The sequence below is a fragment of the Magnolia sinica genome, chromosome 3, assembly GCF_029962835.1.
Source record: "Magnolia sinica isolate HGM2019 chromosome 3, MsV1, whole genome shotgun sequence".
Taxonomy (NCBI): Eukaryota; Viridiplantae; Streptophyta; class Magnoliopsida; order Magnoliales; family Magnoliaceae; genus Magnolia; species Magnolia sinica.
Window position 1 is genome coordinate 33,021,032 of NC_080575.1, and position 22,638 is coordinate 33,043,669.

General features: G+C 39.2%; 1 protein-coding gene across 1 annotated transcript in view; it reads left to right on the top strand.

Annotated features, from left to right (window-relative positions):
- The window catches only part of LOC131239794 (uncharacterized), a 38,743-nt gene that overhangs the window by 8,977 nt on the left and 7,128 nt on the right, over nucleotides 1–22,638 (top strand). Inside the window, exons 3-6 of the mRNA XM_058237660.1 lie at nucleotides 677–782; nucleotides 7,770–7,838; nucleotides 13,608–14,101; nucleotides 16,197–16,458. Of these exons, the coding sequence (XP_058093643.1) occupies nucleotides 677–782; nucleotides 7,770–7,838; nucleotides 13,608–14,101; nucleotides 16,197–16,458 (931 nt within the window). The remainder of the gene's footprint in view (nucleotides 1–676; nucleotides 783–7,769; nucleotides 7,839–13,607; nucleotides 14,102–16,196; nucleotides 16,459–22,638) is intronic.

The following is a 22,638-nucleotide window of genomic DNA, read 5'->3' on the forward strand; positions in this document are numbered from 1 at the left end:
ACTAGTCTAAACTAAGGCCACTTGTCCATCCAGGTTGTGGTGCAAGTCACTAAACCCAACATCACCCTGAGATTATAGTAGTTGCGAGATTTTCATTTCAGCACAAGATTCCTGCAATAGTTTTGTCAAACTTCACCTGGTTGCACCATTCACAACCAAAACTTAAAAAGAAAATGAAAAAGAAAAAGAAAAAAACCACCTGGCATCAATTCATCAGCTGGTACCCCTGCTCGGGTTAAGGAGGTTGATTTTCAGGTGGGAAGCCAATTGTCAAAGCTTTTTTGCCAAGCTACGATGAGAATATGTTTCCAAGATATTGGGGAAACGGAATTCGTAAAGCCGACTCCTAGTAGCTGGGACAAGGCTATGATGATGATGATTGTTGCAACAGCTTTACTCATGCTTTGCATGATTATAATATTCTGGATGAGGGTTTTGCATGATTATAATATTCTGGATGAGGGTTTAGTGTGATTATAATATTCCGGATGAGGCTTTTACTGATAAAAATGATTGTGCTCTTTACTTTGAATAGATTTGTAGCATTAAAGATGGAAGATTACCTATGTTCTCTGGTGTACTATGTATTCGTATGCTTTTGTTTAGAACCTTTTCTGCTAACTTCCATGCTGCTAAGAAATACAGAAATTTATGCATTTATTTTTGGTTAATTCAGTGGCACGCGGATTAAGACCCGCAAACGGAATATAGCAGCTCCTTTGGACCCTGCAACATTTGCAGATGCAGTGGTCCAAATATATTTCGACAATTCTGGTGATCTGGTAAGTTATCTTTCATATTTGACAACTTTCAGTTATTGTTTTATTGTGGACTGAATAATGGATGGAAGCTGAGATGACCTTAGGAAGCAGTAGATGAAATAATGGTCTGAAGACTAAAATACTGGGTCTTTTAGCTGTTAGGTGGACCCCATGTGTGATACACATGTCAATTATGATATTTTTAAAGCCTTTTGGTAGTTTTGAGTCCTTGTTTAATAAATTAGCATTTTTATAGGAATTGTTTCTTCAAAAATATCATTATCATCACTATCATTTAAGCTTACTTCTGTTTGTTGAAAGGTAGATAAATAAATAAAATTAGTTTTTTAATACTATAGTTTAAAAGGGGGAATTAATGTGAAACATTAATTCATGTTTTGGAGTATGAATGTTTATAGGGCATTTGTATTGATTAGATTTCTAACCTTTTCTAGGTCTTTTGGCTTTTCACTTCAAAGCTAGTTGATAGCAGTCTATCTAAAGGTTTATAGTGTAGGTTAAGAGGATCTTTCCCCCCCTGATTGGTGGTTAGAAGGAGTTGGTGACTGTTTTTCTATTTAAATGGTTTAAAGAGTGATATTGGAAGACATTGGGTTTTTTAAGTATTAAATTGGGCCCATATATAAACAGCGCTAAGACACTAAGCAGAGAAAATGGGCACCATGTTTTTGGATGAAAGATGTTTTACCATTTTCCTTTGCAACAAGCTTGAGACCAGTTGGTTAGTGCTTGCTGTCTCTAGACTCTACAGGGAAGACCCAAGATCGAGTCTGGCTGATGGTGGGTTCGTTATGAAAATCCATATTAAAGGTCGTAGGTGCTTTCATGGTTGAAGGTTTTATATCTTCCTTTTAGGAGGGTTTATGCAGGAAAGGGGTCTCATAACTGTTTTTGTAGGTTATCATATGATGGTGCTAGCTTAGTGGTCTGGTGTGGTATTGAAGCAAGGTGTTCCGTAACAGTAATGGTGGCCGTAATGGCCACCACCATTATCTTTACGATACAGTCTGTAACGGCCGTTATGGAAAAAAACCCGAAAAACCTATGTCGGCCTCGTAATGGACCGTTACGGCCTTTACGGGGTCGTAACGGGGGCTGTAACGGCCGTTATGACCCTGTCATGTGTAATGGTTGCCATCATTACTTTTACGTAATGCCCTTTACAGCCCTGTAACAGCCATTATGGCACATGTATTGGAGAGTTAAAAAGTCCTTCAAGGAATTATGTTTTGGAAGCCTTTAGGGTATATAGATAGGTTTAACTGTTGTGTTCGGGATTAATTTAGTATGTAGTCCAATTTCAGTAGGTCTATATCCTACGATTTACAATGTAAGACTTAAGTCGAATCTTAGGCAAAAAGATTTAAATCCTACTCTGCATCCTGTTTTCAGATGAATCTTATAATTCTAGAGCTTGTCCATGCGGTTATGTACTCTTTGAATAGGAATCTATTTTTGGAAAGATCTTGCCTTTCGTGCTTTGGTGGGTTGTCCGAGATCCTTTCAATAACCTATGTTGTGTTAAAGGGATATCTATATGATCTGATCTTCCTACTCTGCATCCCATTTTTAGATGAATCACATGATTCGATGATTTTTATCCTGTGATTTGTGGTTCAAATTATACTTGCTTTCTTCTACTTCAACTTTTATTTGGCTTTCATTTTATGCTTTCAAACTGGTGGGGCTTTATTAAAACTAGTTAATGGTTTTATTTTGTTCTTTATAAGAGAGGAAATAATGGATCTTCTTTTCAACCTTGAATTGTGGAGCTTTTATTTACGATCCTCTTAACTGGTCAAGATTAATCTCTGATTTTTTTTTTTGGAAAAATTAATCTATGATTTATCTGGAGTGTTTTTATGAATGGTTGAGATCATGTTGACCTTTATATATTGTGATAATGGCGGTTAGGATTTGATTTCAACTTACAAACCTATAGGTAACCTTTCTGTCAGTTAAATTGAATTCAAAGCTTGTTTTTTATTTGTTGTGTTTTTCCATGGATTCGTTTAAGTGATTTTAAACTGAAACGTTTATTTGATTCTTCATAAAATAATGAAAATCTTAAGGCCCTGTTCAGTAGAAGCCTAAAAATGAGCTCATCTCATTTTAGTTAACAATAGTTTATGTATTAGAGATCTTGATCTCTAGTATATAATTACCATTAACATGAACTCATCAAGTATTAGGGATTAAGATTTCTAATACATAATTACTATTAACATGAATTCATTAATTATTAGAGATCAAGCTCTCTAATACATAATTACTGTTGGTTAAAATGAGATGAACTCATTTATAGGCATCTACCAAACGCGGCCTAAGATTTTATTTGTTATTTTTTACGTCCTCATTGGGAATTTGTACTTTATGACTTTGACTTCCTAACCATGATAGCATCTATGCTTTGTGGGGAATATTATTTTGGAGTCATCGAGTTGGTGGAATTACCTTTTTGGTGTAACTTGATATTTTAATTAGCCTTTTGAATATTACTATTATTAGTGAAGAAATAATAAAAAAAAAAGGATAAACATAATTACATGTGAAAAAGCGAAGAATTAGAAGGTTGAGTCTGAAGCACAATTAGCAATGGCCTTTATAAAAGAGGCCCAGACCATAACATCCAGCTTTTCCCCTCTGATTACCTTATCCAAAGACCTACTATGGTTCCAAAAACATCTATCATTCCCCCTCTGCTCACATTGGCCATAAAGTGGCGAAAAAAGAGAAGTCGTCATCATCATCATTATGAAAGGCTTACCCTAAGTAATTTGGTTCAGGTAACATGTTAATTATTTAAGATATGTATATTAGACTTTCAATTGACGATTAGACACAATATTGAAAAGCAAATGTTTCTTTTTTTAGTCCTTGAGAGTTTAGAATTTTTGAAAAATCTTTTTAGACTAATAATCTTTAATTCTCCTGACAATGTGATTCTTTAATTTGTAGTCAAGTTTTTCATCATAAAACTTTAGATGATGACTTTATCAAAACCTTTTAAGTAATGAAATGATCGCATATAGGTTGATTTCTATTAAAATAATGTCAAATAATGTGATGTGGTAACATTATTTTCTACAAATTATATATGGAGTGATAAAATAATGATTTTTTGATCATATCCTTTTTTTTTTTTGGAAAAAAGGACTGAATAATTTTTTTGAAGGCCGAATACATTTTATTGAAGGGTCTGAAGCAGCCCAAAAGAAAGCACACAGAAAAACCAAACAAAAGAAGCAAAAACAGGAAAAAGAAAGAAAAGAGAAAAACTCAATGCAGCCAAGGGCAGAACCGAAAAACTATACAACTCTAAACACAACTATACAACTAGCACTGTTATCTCTCTCTCTCTCTCTCAAAAAAAAAAAAAAACACTATACAACTAGCACATAAAAACCAAATAAAAGAATCAAAAACAAAAAAAGAAAAAGAAAAGAGAAAAACTCAACCCAGCCAAGAGCAGAACTGAAAAACTATACAACTCTAAACACAACTTTACAACTCGAAACGTAACCTGGTACCATTCGAAGCTGGAACTGAGCCTCGTTGACGAGCCCTGGAGAAAACAAAAACGAATTAACGAAGAGGGGGGGCCTGTTGCTGAGAGGAGCAGACCCCTTTTTTTGGGGGGGGGGGGGGGGGCATGTTGATCGGGGAGGTATCACTGTGGCGGATGGGTAAGAACCCACCTCGAGAATTTTGCATGTGTGCAGACAGGTATAGGAGGCAGAAGCTGCTTCGTTCTGGAAACATCGAAGATTTCTTTCAGCCCAAATAGCCCATAGAGTGGCCATGAGGGTCAACCGCCAAATGAGATTGAGAACTTTGCTTTGACCAGCACCTTGCTAACACAACAAGAGCTCGGGAATGGTTCCAGGCATCACCCATTTGGTGTGGAAGATGGCGCAGGAATAGACTTCGAAGGTGTAGGGACAGTGCATGAAAAGATGAGGGATAGATTCAGCTTCCTTGAAGTAGAGAAGGCAGATATTTGGCAGGATAAGACCTCTTCATTGAAAGTTGTCAACTGTGAGAGTTCTTCCTCTCACTACTGACCTGACAAATGCTGCCACCTTGGGTGGAGCTTTGTAAGACCGGTGGAAGCAAGGGAAAGCTCACAGCAGTCGGGGAGTTCTGGGATCGAATGAGATTCCAGAAGGATTTGGAGGAGAAAATGCCAGAAGGAGCGTGCAACCAGTAGGAATCTTTCAAGTCCTGGTTGGGCTGGATGCCTTGCAACAAACTTAGTAGACCAAGGAGTTCACTTAACTCATTCTTCGAGAGAGCTCTTCTACACGGAGGGTACCAGGCACTTGATCCAACCAAAGAGAAGCAATCAGAGACCGAAAATTGATAGATTGGTTGAAATGCTGGCTAATGGTGGTAAGGTTTTGATCAGACATCAGAGGCCTGTCCAAAATCCACTTGTCTGTCCAGAATCTGATCATTGATCCATTGGGTAGAGCATAGGAGATTCCTTCGCGAAAGGCAGGGAGGGAAGAGGCTATGGCTTTCCACACTGAAGATACCCATTATAGAGAAGAAGATTTGGCAAACCAACTGCCTTCCTCCAAACCGTATTTTAAGGCCAACATATTTCTCCACCAGTTCCCAGGTTCAGTGCCAAAGCGCTACAGCCATTTTAAGACTATATGAATATTATTTCAGGACTTTGTATATTTTGTTTTAAATATTACTAAAATCCCACAATATTACAAATTTGATTTACAATTTTCGATTTCAATCCTCTTGCAATTTATGAGATTCAACTTTTAAAACATTGAGTACTTCTATTTGGTCAAGTCAGTGGTTCCTAATTTGTGAAGTATGATCTTCCAGTGTCCTGAAAATAATGACATATTAACTAGGATGTTCGATCCCAGGTTTGTCTCAAATTATTTGTAGACATGTTAGTTGTAAGAGTTCAAAATAAGAAATGCGAACTCGGTGTTTTTTGGGTGTAATGACTAATGAGGAATAGTTGGAAAGTTTTATTGATAAAAAAGGAATTGGAAAAAAGGTGGTTAAATAGTCTTCGGCTCGTTAGCAGAGCTGGTACAGACAGTCTTCAGCTCGTTAGCAGAGCTGGTACAGACAATATAATGTATGTGAGGTGCTAGGTGGTTCGATCCCTTGCTGTCTTACCTTGTAAAACCTTACTAGTACCCAAAAAAAGTTAGTTAAATAGTTTGTTTTGGGTTTTAACAAGAATTCTTTCTTTTTTATGTTTTGTGTTAGATAGGAGTATACATCGCATTACATAAATGTTTATGACCATTGAGAGAAGTACTATTGTTTTAGGGAGAATTACCTCTTGTCAGAGAAACAAAAACCTTAATTCTCTCTCAAAAATGTGTGTGGTGATCAAAGGTGTGAGTCTTTTGACCTACTCTGTGCCAAAGTTGGTATTAGAGCATTATTATTATTATTTTTTTCCCTGTGGGTTTGTTTTGAGGGCCATTGGCTAATAATGAGAAAATACATATTGGAGGAAGTAGTTAGAAGGTAAGATTGATAATAAGAAGCTATTTAGGAGATCTTAGGTAGATTGGGTAATTTGTCACTGTTCTGATCCTAGTGTGTGAAAAGGTGATACTATGGTAATGATCATGATGATGTTCAATTTGGTTGTCTCTATGCTGGAAAAGATGATCGAATGAAGGAGCTCGACTACACCATTGACACAGAAGTTGAGCATGCCTGACACTTTTATGGACAACCGCGCTCAGAAAACTTCCTTGGCTAATTTGCAAACATTGATCAATCTTCAAATGGAAGAGAAAAATTGAAAATTCTGGCTACCCAATTGCATGGTCATGCACTTTTGTAGTGGACACAACTCTTGAAGACCACTAAATGCCTGGAATGGAGAAATTGGATTGTTGTACGAAGATGGAGGCAATGATGTGAAAGTTCTTTTGTTCCCCTTTCTGAAACTCTCTCTGAAGCTCTTTTAAGACAAGTGTAAAAAAAAAAGAGCGATCTCAACAGAGGATGCCACTGTTTATATGGACTTCTACTGCTTCATGATCCAGAATTTCCTCAATAAACCTATAGATCAATAGGTTCTGAGGTACATTAGTGGGTTGGATTACATGATTTCATTAACTACGATTTATTTGATGTATGCGCTTGTGTTGAAAGTCGAAGAAAACATCAAACAACAGGATTTGGTAGTTTGAAATCCTATAACAAGTTTGTGAAAGGAATTTTGCAATGACTCTATTTTTGATTTGAGCCTAACATACCTTGGGGATGAGGGAGGACGAAAGTAGTAGTGGATCAGAAGATGTTTAACTGGTGTGTCACGAATGCTTGAACTTTGGACATTTGTCTTTCTTTTTCTTTTTTGAAAGATGACAATTTTATTGAGAAAACTTGCCACAACAGAAGCTAGGCGAGGAGAGAGTGCAACCCAAAACTACAATCCGAGAGCGGAGGAAAGAGTATAAACATCTACCCCCTACCATTAAGGCCCAGCCCACCAGCCCACTATGTTTGCCTTAATCATCCTCACTGTCTCTTCCACGGAAGCATTCCTATTTCGAAAACATCTCCTATTCTACTCCCACCAAATTACCCACAGCACTGCCATCATACTAAGCTGCCAAACCTTGTTAGCAAATTCGAGCAAGTTCAACTTCCTATAAGTTGGGAAGAATAATAACCTTTGGTAATGTGGTTCAAGTCTTTTCTATTTTTTATTTTATACTTTTAGTAAACAGCGTTTCACTCTCTAGTGAGCAGCATGGTCATCTTGAAATCACTTTCAACTGTACTAGTTTTATTGTAACACTTAGTTACTTACATGTTTTTCATCGTCTAATCTCCCTTAAATTCCATCTGGAGTTTGTGAGATTGTACATATGCAAATATTACTCAAAATTTAGCTAGTCATCATTCAGATTATGGAGAAAGTTAATCCTATATTCATAATTATTTTTGTTTGTTTACTTATCAAGCACTTGCTGTTTTCAGGAACTTGTTGCCAAGAGCATTGAATCTTCAGATCTTAACTTCTCGAGATATGGTGACACCTTTTTCGAAGTAAGCATTCATTATGTGCCAGAATATCCTTTTTCTGTTCTGTGTGGTGCCTTTTGTTCATACAGAAGCGTCCATTGGATTGCTATATTTATGCTCTGTTCTTGTTGAACGTATAAATGTTTGTTTGCAATTTTTTTTTGTTTTTTTTTGTTTTTTGGTTTTTGAAGATTGAAGGAATACGATTAAAAATGCCAAACGGCAGAGAACAAAAACAAAGAACGAAGCAAAAAACAAACAAAACAAAAACAACATAACTGAACAAAACAAACAACAAACAAAAGCAGAACAAAAAATCCCTAGAGCATCTATACAACTCGAACCAGGGAACAGAGCCCCGGAGAACTAAAACTACAAGGGAGGGAAAGCATGACGATCCGAGACTGGGAGGCAAGACGACCAATCCTCAACATCTCTGGATATCAAAGCCAACACCTTGGAGGAGGAATTTTGGAAGCTCCTGTCATTCCTCTCTCCAAATAGCCCAAAAGATGGCCAAAATGTGAAGGCCCCAGATAGCTTTAAGGACTGCGCCACCACCTTCGCTGTGCCAAGCGAATAGAAAATCACAAGCAGCAAGTGCATGATCTGAGGGGTGTGCAAGAATCCAGGATAGAGGACCAGACCCCGTGAGTGAATGAGTAGTGGATGAACATGTGATTAATGTATTTCATGTCCTTCAGGCAGAGGACGCAGATATTGGGCAGCATGCCAGCATCATTCTTTGCCTATGCAAGTTGTCAACTGTGAGAATTCATCCCCTGGCCAAGAGCCAGACGAATGAAGCAATTTTCAGAGGTGCGCCATACGTCCAAGCAAAGGAAGGAAATGGATGCCCTGCAACAGTGTGAGAATTGCTGAAATGCTTGAACAAGTGAACAGAGCACTTCCCAGAGGGATACAAGGACCAAGATATCGAATCAACCATGCCTGAAGAGGGGTGGACACTCTGCAGCAGCTCCAGAAGCCTGAGAAACTCTTCCAGCTCCAAGTTCGAAAGGGATCTCCTGCAAGGAGAGCACCAAACCCCAGATCCCACACGTGAAGAGGGGCGGGCACTCTGCAGCATATGTTTGTTTGCAAAGATATGCTTTGCTCAAGTGGAAGCTGCACTTTAGACATGTTTGTTTGCAAATTTATGCTTTGCTCAAGTGAACAATGTCAATACAAAAAGTACAAAAGGAGTATATGTAGATTTCTGGATCCATTTATTTGTAGGAGGTTATGTGTGAGAATCACAAATTTTTTTTCCACTAGAAAAAACCTTGGTGTTTCTGGAGAGCATCACATCCACATCTGTGTCATACCTCGGTTGTGGAAATGAGAGTTAGATGCAAGACTATATTAAAATATTTTAACCTCACAAAATATATGTGAAGCAAAAGGAAAACCATGAATACAAATATCTGAATAAAGATAACAATGAAATAAAACAAAAAAATATTCTTGATGCAGTCGAAAATCTAGAGAATCTCTTATCCTAGTTGCAATTTCCATAGGCAAGCTCCACATTACACCATCAAAGTCTGTTAAGTTGTTGGTCAATGTTGATGCAATGTTTGCCTTTCTGGTACCTTTTTTGTCAACCCAATCTTCAAACCGTATGCTTGGTTGCCTCTAGATGGCATTCTAGCTGCACGCTTCTGCTCTTTGTTGTGGTTTCCAGATTATTATTATTATTATTATTTTTGGTTTTTTGCTTGAATAGATGTAGTTGTGATTTCTATTTTGCCTAACATTGTTGTCATCATCATCATAGTTTTGTCCGAGCTATTCGGATTCAGCTATATGAATCCTATTTTTCCTTCACCAGTTGCAAGAGCTGAGTGAGAATCTCTCATGATCGATTGGCAGAAGTCTGTCAACAATTACACACCTTTCATTGGCCTGACCTTCCTTTACCAGGGGATTCTCTGACTTTTGCTGCCAGGCAGTGTTTCCTTTTTGGTCCTTGGAGCTTATAATAGAAAATGTGGACTTTATTAGAGATCCCTTCGAGGGTGATTGGATCAAGTTGATCAACACCTGATTTCCTTTCTTTTTTCTTTGGAATTGTAACATAAAATTTTAAAATTCAAACAAAAGGGAGCTGCATACAAAGGAAAGAAAAAGGGTAAAGGGGAGGATGGTCAGGTACCATCGGACGACCACCTTTAAGACAAAATTCATTTGATTCGCCATATGACTCAAATGTATCTGCCAGCCCTTTTACAACCTTTAAAGAAGGGCAAAACCAAAGCCTAAGAAAGCACCCGGTCCATTACCAAGAGAATGACTGAATATGTTTGAGAGGATCTATAGTTTTATGTCCTGTTTTTGCATTCTTTCCACACAGAACATATGAAAATAAGCAATTTGATACACCACACCTGTTTCTTTATTCTGTCTACCTTGGACTCTTCATTTCCAAGCTTGCACAAGTGCAGCGAGGGGATTTGGCATTGGCTACCACAAATCAAACGTGGCCAGGGTTGAGTTCACAATGAATGAATTTGAGGTACAAGGTGCATGTGTTTGTACTGGTCTTCCCTTGGCTATGTAAGTGATCAACGACCAACCAATTGGCAACCACTATAGTGGGGCCAAGAAGTGCCAAAAGGCGGTGGTTTGGGATTTGTGACCCCTAACAGCACCACATCAGAGCCAATAGAATGGTAGAGCCTCCTAGAAGCATCGAACTTCCAAGTACCTGTAACTCGCAGAGATGCTTATCCACCATCATCAATCAACCATCTCCTCAATCTGAGAGAGAGAGGAGGGAGGGAGGGGGAGAGGGGAATTGTAGTCAAGTGTTCCTTGGCCCTTCCTTAAAATAAATATGACCTTATATATTGTCATGTGTTGAGGGAGGCATTGAGGTTATCCTTGCAAAAGAGGGAGTGACGAGAGGGTCATTTCCCTATGCCTTCTTGCCTCTTCCTCAGTATTTGTGATAAGTTGCCAGTGTCAGTCATCCTCCCTTGCTTGAGCTTAGTTGCAGGATCCTTCCAACTAGACCTTACTCTTGCTTCAAATCATGCTTTAAACTCACTCCCTTACCCACTTCTCAGTCGTTTATAATTGATAACATTTTGAAATGGATGGTTTCCTGCTCCCGCATCAAATATTGGCCCGTTCGGAGCCTTTGCTTCATGCTTTGTGCAACCATGTTCAAGAGAGATTAAAAAAAAGAGAAGGGGGGACACGAGGGGATTTAGTATCTTTCTTTCTTTCTTTCTTTTTTTTTTTTTAATAATCTTCCAGGGGTTATCGGGCGTGTGTTTGCTCTATGTGTTTGGTCAGTGAATGTTTATTTACTCATCTCTAACTCCTTGAGTAGCTTAACACATTCTAATTGTAATATGTCATGTACCTAATCTTGTGTGCCTGACTAGGGATAAGGTAAAGTGCAATGTCTTGTCTTCCTAGTCAGCTCAATTGATAGCAGTGAGGTGTATGTCCATATGCCCAGGTGCGTCTTTTGGTTACATGAATTGGTTGATTGTTTACTTCTGAGAAATGTTCAGACTAATGTCATAATTTGATTTTGGTTCCCCACACCCAGTTGTGAAGAATTCTGCCATTGAGCTCTTAAGGTTTAGGTTTTTGGTAAAACCCCCACACTGCCAAATTTGCTGATGATGAAATTCTCCTGTTCAAATGTCCTTTACTGAACCTAACAACAACAACTTTTTTTTTGTGTGTGTGTGTGTGTGTGTGTGTGTGTGTGTGAATTGATTTGTATGATTCCACCTAATTGTAAAATTACGATCCGGAACGGAGGCTTCAAAATATATTTTTTTGCCATAAATATTCATACATAATGGATACCTCAATTCAAGTTGTATGATTTGGATAAGACTTTTATCTAAAAGTGATTCAATAAAGGATTGGATAATTTCGATTTAAATAGTTCCAAATCAACGAAGTTTTAGATGGTCCTAGGTAAGTGTATCACTTATGTTTCATCATTGTTCAAAGTATCCCTGATATTATTGAAATATCTCCGATATTATCCCTATCTCTAGCTCGACGATACCAATAACACTGGTTGTATAAAAAATTGCAGGTATCGGTCATGTATCGCCAAGTATTGCAATGTATTGATATCACCAATATTTTTCGACTGTGGAAATTCCATGTGTCGCTTGTATTGTCAATGTATCGATATTGCCAATGTATTGCCAATATATTCCGCTATTAAATTATAGGTGTCGCTTGTATCGCCAGTGTATCAGCAATATTTCGATAATATTGCCAATGTATCGATATCACCAAAAATCTGCTTATTTTAAAAAAATAAATTCCATTTCAAAATTTTTATGGGCACAATATTCAATTTATCGACAATAATATTGATGATATCGCGATATTATCGTTATCGCAACATGGGTTGTGATATCGAGACCACAATCTTTTATTTCCTTCTCAGTTGTTGATGATTTCTTGGCAAAATATCATGTATTGTCAATATTATGAAATATTGGTAGATGTTTGGATGGATGAATGGATAGATGGATAGATGGGATGGCTGGACAGATTTCTTTTGACCACGCACGCTTTTAGGCCTCCTTTCATTGGAAACTTATTATATATGCATTCTTTTTGCAATAATTTTTTTTTGCAATTTCTTTTAGCATCTCTTGAAGTTTCACTGAAAAATTCCACCATTTCTGCATGTTTTCTCAATGTTTCCCTTCATTTTCGGTTATTGGTGGTATTATCAGGGATATCGATATTGTTTCCATATTCCCGGCCAGCGAAACTTGTAACGATACCGATGCTTCTAACACTGGATTTCATAGATAGTGCTTCCATGGGTCAGATTCGGATTGGAGACCTTTGTATCCGTATCTGAGTTTGGCTGAGGAATAGGACTCTGATGGTGTTGGGTCCAGATATAGTAACATAGATGGGAGTATTGGATCTGAAATTGATTAATTATTTCTGCACTGAAGCAGATACTAAGATCCAACCTTAATCCAAATTCAAGCCTGGATCTGGATCTGAGTCGGGTTTTGACCCAGTTTTAGATTCATACCTGAAACACGCATATCTGCATGATGGTAACTATCATACATAGTTACAAGTTTACCTCTCAGCCTTCATTACCGAATTTATTATATCATTTGTTGTAATTTATATAAAGGTGAAACTGTAAAACTACATATATTGGTAGGAACTGGACGCCTATTGTGTCAGTTACCCAACCTGACGTGAATTTTGTGAGGATCTTGATCACTGGTTCTGATTCCAGCCTGATCATTGATAAGGCCCAAATAAGTGCACCCGGATCGGTTAGTTTGGCTATCTGCCGATTGGGTTCCAATTGACAGCCCTATCTGTACATATAAGGTTATGTTTGTTTTTGGGAAATCCATTCCCTGGTTTTTAATGTTTCCTGGGTAATGCTAGAGTTTGCCTAGTATTTCCTGGGGAATGATTAACTGTTTAGTTGATGCACCAGGTTTCCCTGGAAAGTAGGGAAAGTCTAAAATTCTGTTTCAATTCCTTAGTTTTTCCATTCCTCAGCTAAAAGCTGGGGCAAGTTTTCAAGTAAAATCTGGGGAATGGAATTCCTGGGGAATGTAAAAACCAACAAAAAAGTGTAAACCAAACATGTTTCCTTTGCAATAACCAGGCAATTATTGAAGCCGAGAAATATAGAAACCAGCAACCTAACGCTCACTAAAACTCTCAACTTCGCCTTGCCATTTACTTCTTATTCACTGGTTACTCGCCTTGTCATATATATCTCTGCAGTTGAGAGGACTAATTCATTTATAACTATAGGTGGTCTTCACAGGAGGGCGTACTCAACCTGGAACTACGAAGCCTGATGAGGGAGAGCGTCATGCCTTTTCTGTTCTAGATTGTGAACCAATACGGGAAGCTATCTTGCCATATGCTCTCTACTTACAGAAAATTTTACATTGGAGGCCTTTCCTGATAAAGAATCTCGAAAATGTCATGCGACGATTCCTGCAGTCATTGGAGCTTTTTGAAGAGAATGAGAGGAAGAAGCTTGCTATTTTCACTGCCCTCACATTCTCTCAGAAGTTGTCGGGGCTTCCGCCGGAGACAGTTTTTCAGCTGTTGCTCAAGGACAATCTTGTGGCCAAAGGGCTAGTAATTTCAGTCATTGCGGATTTTTTCAAGGAGTATCTGATTGATAATAGCCTTGATGATCTGATATCACTTTTGAAGAGGGGAAAAATAGAGGACAATCTTCTTGAATTCTTCCCTACAGTAAAACGCTCTGCCGAAGGATTCTCTGAGCATTTCACGTGGGTATTTCCTTTCAATGATTATGCAGTAATTTTACAGGATTTCTTCAAAAACATGGTCTTCCTAAATTGTTTCAAGTGACCATGACTTCTATTAATGTTAGTTATGATTGTTGGATGCTCCATGAAACCATGATATATGTAATGTGGCAACAACTAATGATGTACACCCATGAGAGTGACTTAAAAAACAGTGTTTATGTGATGACAGCTGTCACTGCTTGTCTCATAAATAGCCACCTGGAACCTTACTTTTGGGCTTTTTCCTCTATTGACAACTAGACACATTTTTAATCCTTGGCATGAGATGCCTCTCCAATATACACATGAACAGTAGGTCCTGGCAATGCAATAAAAAAAGTGTGATGTGTTGGAGACTTTAACTGCTGTTCTGATGAAATTTGTCCATTTTGAGGTTTATTTTTTGGTTGGTATATATGATTTTGTTAAGTCAAGCTTTCACACTTCACTGCATTTAGTGCCAAATAAAATACCATGATAAACTTCTAGTGCTCTAATCTAGGGATTTTCTTTTTATTACACGCATCAGACCCACTTGTCAATAATCACACTTGTTGCTGCTATTGTTTTGAACTTATCTTTCATGTCTTCAGTTGGGTTTGCTATGGTGTAATGGTTATGATTGGTTTTCATTGCATGAGTTAATGAAGGCTATGACTTTGAAAAATCGGTACTGCATGATGTTCATTATTTTGCAAAAGATTATTTGTTACTCTAGATTTTTGCTGAGGGAGCATTTATTTACACCCACCCTTACTGATAGATACCCCTTTTCTTTATCTCTATCTTTATCCTTAAAATAAAAAAAAAAAACCTTCAGTAATATTACTACCAAGCAATGTTATCAAAATTATATGATTCATGGTATGAATCGTATGATTCATATCGTATTGCATGGGTGTACAATTTGAATCGTACACCCAAATCGCAAATCCTATTTAATTGTACGATTATCATACGAATTGTATCGAATCGTAAGATAATTTTAGACTGCGTAAAGTTGCCCAAAAAATACTTAAAAAATCAATTTATTATTATTTTTTATTCAAAATTTTACTTTTCTTTGCACCCTTGTGCACAAACCAAAACAAAGAAACCAAGATATCTTTTGTTCTAACATGATTCTACACTCAAGAAAGGTTGGTAAATTTTTCAAAAGGCAACAAAAGAAAAAGACAAGAATCCTTTACTATCATGATATGTATACCATATACATTTTCTCAATTGATAATATCATGATATCTATTACTTTTTTGGTACAAGTTGATCATAAATGGATGATTGATGCGTTTTTAATCTTTTATGATTTACTTATATCTTTTCATGTCTTATATATATTTTTGTAAATCAGTAAAAAATCTTATGATTTACGATACGATTTGCGATTCGAAAACAATTCAACCCCTCTTACGATTTGCGATACGATAACGATTTTGACAACATTGCTACCAAGTTGTACTATTTAATACCTAAAGTAGAGAAGTGTTTATCTATCAATCATGATGTGTATATCAGTTTCTTTTCACTCATTGATATGGATTGGAAGATGTATCAATATTTTTAGTTCACTTCTTCTAAATGTATGACAATCTCCTGTGAGATGTGGCAATGGGCCGACCTAGCCCATTGGGTTTTGGGTTTCGGCCTGATATATGTTGGGCTTGGGCCTGAAATAGTCCAGTGGGTCAGGCATGGGCCTGATTCTGGAGCCCGTTAATAAATGGGTTGGGCCTGGGCCTAGTTTCACTAAATTTTCTGTTAAGACGGCCTCTCTACCCAAGCCTGAGAACATGCCTGTTTATGATGTTAATGGGCAGATTTGAGACTGATTCCTAAATGAGCCAGGACTACGCCTGGATTTTGGCCCAATTAGTAATCAGGTCGGGCTTGGGCTGACCATAACCTGGCCAACATCCAGCCCATTGCCACCTCTATCTCTGGTTTTAATATTGTGGCGGTAGCTTCGTAATCAATTTTCTGATTCTGAATATCAGTACCAGTTAATTTTGTTCCATTTTCTCTAAATGGCATTGCTGACGCTTTTTGCTGCATCTTATTGTTGTATATTTGTCAGTAAGGAGGGGCTACTTAACCTTGTTGAATACAATGGGAAGAAAATCTTTGAGGTCAAACTGAAGGAGATGAAATCTGCATTAACGACCCAGATCGCGGAGGAGGCTGATATCTCTGAAATCATAGATACTGTAAAGCAACGTGTTAAGGATGCTAATTTAACTGATCTTGAGGTTGTGTGGATCTTGTGGGATGTCATAATGGATGCTGTTCAGTGGTCTGGAAAAAATCAGCAGCAGAATGCTAATGCAGCGCTACGCCAAGTAAGCACTTTGTCTAGGACCCCTTATAGAGCTTCAATATCTTCATGGTATTCCATAATGGTAATGGTGGCTGTAATGGCCACCACTAGTACCGTTACGGTTTTTTTTTTTTTGGTTGTTGAAAAAACCGAAAAACATGTATCGACCTTGAAATGGGCCATTATGGGGGCCATAATGGCTGTTACAGGTCATTTTGTAACAGCCGATATGACTCCCTAATGCGTAATGGTTGCCACCATTACCGTTACGGGTACGGCATACCTCGAATATCTTACATATTATTTAGGGCTCATTTGGCATCTCTACTCTAATCCAATAAGAGCTTTTCAAATGAGCATTATGACTCCCTAACGCATAAAGGTTGCCGCCATTACCGTTACGGGTACAACATACCTTAAATTTCTTACATATTACTTAGGGCTTGCTTGGCATCTCTACTCTAATCCAATAAGAGCTTTTCAAATAAGAGCTACTCTAATGAGCACCTTTTGTTCTAGCTCTTGTTTTAAACAAGCTTGTTTGGTAAAATTACATTTTCAAAACTTAAAGAAGCACTTTATTTGAAATAAGCACGTTTGGTAAAACGTCCAAATAAGAGGTTTTTTTAGTGGTCATTGATGTCATTTTTAAAAATTACAATGACTATTATAAGAGCAATCCGGACTGTTGTTTTGGTGGATCTCACCATCGATAGATTCCCTCAAATGGCAAAAGAATGGATGGCTACAATCTTCATGTTTTAAGACATTTGAGGCACCCATTATGTCGGACATTGGATGTAGATTGTTCATCATATTGAGCCCACTTTTGACGTGGACCATTCATCGTGTGGGCCAAACCTTCAAAGTGGGCTGTGCATCATACGAGGCTCGTCTTGAATCTGGACCATTCATCATTAGGGGCTGACCTTAGACGTGGACCACCGTCCACTATTTGGGGCCCACCTTGATGTAGGTCAGCCATCATTTGGGGCCCGCCATCAATGCTAATTGTCCTTTATGTGGGGTCCTTTAATGTCCACTAACCATCACGTGGAGCCTACATTTGATGTGTCTATTGTATTCTAGTGCTTGTTTTAAATAAGCTCGTTTAGTAAAATTACCTTTTGAAAACTGAACAAAGCTCTTTACTTGAAATAAACACGTTTGGTAAAATGTCCAAATAAGAGCTTTTTTTAGTGGTAGTTGATGTCATTTTTAAAAATTACGACAACTCCATTATAAGAGCAATCCGGATGGTTGTTTTGGTGGATCTCACCATAGATGGACTGTGCCTCAAATGGCAAAAGAATGGGTGGTTACAATCTTCGTGTTTTAAGACATTTGGGACATACATTATGTCGAACATTGGATGTAGATCGTCCATCATATGGAGCCTACTTTTGACGTGGACCGTTCATCATGTGGGCCAAACCTTCAAAGTGGCATCGCATGGAGTCTCATTTGATGTGTCCATTGTGTGGGCCCCACCTTCGAAGTGGGTTGTCCATCATGTTGGGCCACTTTAGATATGGGCTGTCCATCACGAATGGCCACACTTTGATGTGGGCCATCCATCATTTGAGGCCCACTCTGATGCAGGACATGAAATTTAAGTATGAGATGCAAGAATTCAGGCTTAGATCATACCAATTCAGAAACAGTTACACAAATTCCACATCTCACATGACAGTCCAAATCATTCAATTAAAAGGGGAATCTATGCGGGTCCACGCCGACACAGGCTAGGACTGGACCAATAAAAATTATAAACGAAACGATGTCAAAGGGAAATAGAAATCAACCAAACTTGCATAAAAATCAGTCCCTAATCCAAGGGATTCCCAGTTTCAAATCAAGGAACCCTAGGGTGAAAAAAGGGTAAATAAATTAGGGCTAATGCAAACTAAGGCTAGGGTTTAGGAAATAGGAATGAAAAGAGGAAAACCAGAGGAAAACCTGACTTGGAGAAAGCTCCTGCGCGCAGATGGTGACCCGGGGCTGACGCACGTGCGCGGGGTGGGCTGGCCGCACGAGTGATGGAAGCCCGCCTCCCCAAAGTGACACCTAGGCCTTGGTCGGCTAGGGGAGACTTCCAATCCCTCCAAGTTTGACGACGATCCGACGTAAGGTCCAGGCCTAGTGCTCCGCCGAAGTTTCAGCTCTCCTACAGGTCCAAATTCTGAAAATTGGCTGTAGTGGAATGAATAGTTGTAAAAGCTGAAAAATTTAAAGCAATAATGATGATAGAATATGAGATGTATGGATGGGAGAGGGTAGGGACGGATGAGGATAGATGTGGCTTCACACTATGTAGTTAGCCCTTCGAAAAGGGAGGGCTTCACACCCACTTTTGAATTCTTCCACAACTCACTAAGAGACCAGAAAAATAAAGTAAGAATTTTTATTAAGCTTGAATGAATGAAAAGAATTACAAGGGGTGCTTATTTATAGGAAAAAACTTATACCCCAAAAACTCGCACCATGTGTGCAACCTATTACTTGGCGATGAAGTAAACTAAAATAAAAACTAAACAAAGAAATCTAATGCGTTCACAATGTTCTAAATAATAACAATAAGCAAAACCTAAAATATGAAATCAATCCAACGAGTGGGCCACGATCATGAGATCCCATGATGGGCTTTTCTTGACTATCGGGCTCACTTTTTTTGAACAAAAACTTATCTTCTAGCTAGGAGGCCCTCCCTGGATGTCGTCATCGAGTGAGATCGATGGTGGGGTCCTGCGTATATAAGTGCGTAGGGGTGGTGGTGTGCATGCGCATGTAGGCGGGATGTCCCCATTAATTCTTCCCGTCTGCGAAGATATCGCCACTGGCGAAATAAAACTCCTGAACCGCTCCAGGATGTCAGGATCAAGTCTCCGAAGCTCTTCCTCAGTGAACTACGTGCTGTCTGAAGCTGGGCGTGACTTCCATATAATCAGGTACTTCTGAAACCCGCCGTCTGATGTTGAAACTATCTGATGGTCCAGGATATCCTCTATTTTCTCTCTGGGTGTGTTAAGGTTAGGTATGAGAGGTAAAGATTGGAAAGAAAGATCAGGAAGAGTAGGTATGGGAGGTAGAGGATGAGAAAATGGGTCGAGACGAGTAGGTATGGGACGTAGAGGTTGGAAAAATGGATCCGAAAGGGTAGGTATGGGAAGTAGAGGCTGGGAAAATGGGTCAAGAAGGGTAGGTATGGGAGGTAGAGGTTGGGAAGATGGGTCGGGAGGGGGCCATGGATCAAAGGATAAATCTGGGGAATCAAGATGGGTGGGCGAAGGGCCGGACAAAGTATCTGTGGTCCCTTGAAAAGTAACTAGATCCTCCACATTGAATGCAAAACTAATTCCCATAGAAGGTGGAAGATCTACCTTATATGCATTAAGACCGTTTCGTTTTATAATTTTAAAGGGTCCAACGCTACGCACCTGTAACTTACGAACGACCTCCGGAGGATACTGCTCGGGTCTGATGCGGACCATCATAGAGTCCCCAATATTGAATTCTTTGAAACGTTCACGCTGGTCTGCAGAAAATTTATAATGTTCATTACTAGTAGTGATCTTCTGCCTGATTTCTTGATGCCATGAATGAATGTGATGTGCAAAAGACTCTGCAGGCTCTGACAGCCTGTGGGACAGAGACATAGGGACGATATTAATAGGTTTCTCAGGTTTATAACCAGTAATGACTTCATAAGGACTGAAACCTGAGGACCTATCGACAGAATTATTAAACGCAAACTCGGCTGTAGGTATTACGGTGTCCCAGGTTCTGGTGTGCTCTATATCCCTCCTAGGGGGAGACTCATCCGGTAGATCATCAGGAAAGGCATCATGAAACTCATCCATTATCGGAATGACCTTAGTAGGTAACTCTACACTAGCCTCTGGTGCACTCTCTCTAGCCACGAGGCCGCACATGTTGTACCTATCAAAATAATGGTCTTGATGTCCCTCATGGGGTGGGGGTATGGGTGCCACCCATGACTAATTCCTTGGCCACCTCCATTCAATGGTCTATATTCCTAGCTACCTGCTTGAGATTGGCCATCTTCTCTAATGGTGGGATTTGTCCTGAGGGAGGCTTCTATTTAGTCAAGGCGTTGATCCGTCTTGTTCCAAGTGCTTACGCCAAGACTCGATCTGCTGGGACAGCTTGTTTAGTGACTCTAGAAGTTGTTCCATGTTTAGCGTAGGGTGCTAGCCAAAACTATGACCCGTACGTGTGGGCGTACAACTTGCAACTCCATCTAAGGACTCTACGACGACTATATGAGACTAAATGATCCTATGAGACTCTATATGAGGGAAATTACGCAGTGCTACTAAAATCCGGCAGTATAGTTGTCAAAATAAAGGAATAACAGAAAGTTACAGCAATGTAAATTGCTAACTTCCTGCTAACAGAAATTTCAGCAACTGATATTAGGGACTATGGACTCTTAAAAGCTACATATGATGAACTGAATGCATGATGGACTCAAACAAACTAACCTTAAACATGTAATGTATTCCCTTATAAGAATCCTAAGCTCTGATACCAAATTTGATGGAGGACATGAAATTTAAGTATGAGATGCAAGAATTCAGGCTTAGATCATACCAATTCAGAAACAGTTACACAAATTCCACATCCCACTTGACAGTCCAAATCATTCAATTAAAAGGGGAATCTATGCGGGTCTAGGCCGACACAGGCTAGGACTGGACCAAATGAAACAATGTCAAAGGGAAATAGAAATCAACCACACATGCATAAAAATCAGTCCCTAATCCAAGGGATGCCCCAATTTCAAATCAAGGAACCCAAGGTTGAAAAAAAGGGTAAATAAATTAGGGCTAATGCAAACTAAGGCTAGAGTTTATGAAATAGGAATGAAAAGAGGAAAATCAGAGGAAAACCTGACCCGGAGAAAGCTCCCGCGCCCAGATGGTGACCCGGGGCTGACGCACGTGCACGGGGTGGGCTGGCCGCACGTATGATGGAAGCTCGCTTCCGCAAAGTGACACATAGGCCTTGGTCGGATAGGGGAGACCTCCAATTCCTCCAAGTTTGACGACGATCCGACGTAAGGTCGATGCGTAGTGTTCCGCCGAAGTTTCAGCTCTCCTACAGGTCCAGATTTTGGAAGGGGAATGAATAGCAGCAAAAGCTGAAAAATTCAAAGCAATAATGATGATAGAATATGAGATATATAGATGAGAGAGGGTAGGCACGGATGAGGATAGATGTGGCTTCACACCACGTAGTTAGCCGTTCGAAAAGGGAGGGCTTCGCACCCACTTTTGAATTCTTCCACAACTCACTAAGAGAGCAGAAAAATAAAGTAAGAATTTTTATTAAGCTTGAATGAATGAAAAGAACTACAAGGGGTGCCTATTTGTAGGAAAAAATCTATACTCCAAAAACTCGCACCATGTGCGCAACTATTACTTGGCGATGAAGTAAACTAAAATAAAAACCAAACAAAGAAATCTAAAGCGTTCACGATGTTCTAAATAATAATAATAAGCAAAACCTAAAATATGAAATCAATCCAACGAGTGAGCCACATTCATGAGATCCCATGATGAGCTTTTCTTGACTATTGGGCCCACTTTTTTTGAACCAAAACTTATCTTCTAGCTAGGAGGCCCTCCCTGGATGTTGTTATCAAGCCATATCGATGGTGGGGTCCCCCTTTTGCGTATGTAAGTGTGTAGGGGTGGTGGTGTGCGTGCACGTGTAGGCGGGATGTCCCCATCATACTCTGTCCATTATGTGGGCCCACCTTGATGTCGATCATTGATTATTTGGAGCTCCACCTTCATTTTCGGTTGTTCATCATGTGGGCCCACTTTTGATGTCAACCGTCCATCATGTGGTCTCACCTTCAATGTCTACAATTCATCATGTGGGTCCCACCTTTGATGTTACTGTCCATCAGGTGGGGTCCACTTGATGTGGATGGTCCATCATGCTGGGCCACACTCTGATGTGGACCATCCATCATGTGGGGCCCTCCTTTGATGTGAACCGTGCATTATGCGGGCCCATCTTGATGTGGTCCATCTATCATGTGGGGCCCCGCCTTCAATCTGAGTCTACCTTTGATGTCAACTTTCCATCATGTGGTCTCACCTTCAATGTCCACCATCCATCATGTGGTTCCTACCTTTGATGTGGACTGTCCATCAGGTCGGGCTTGCTT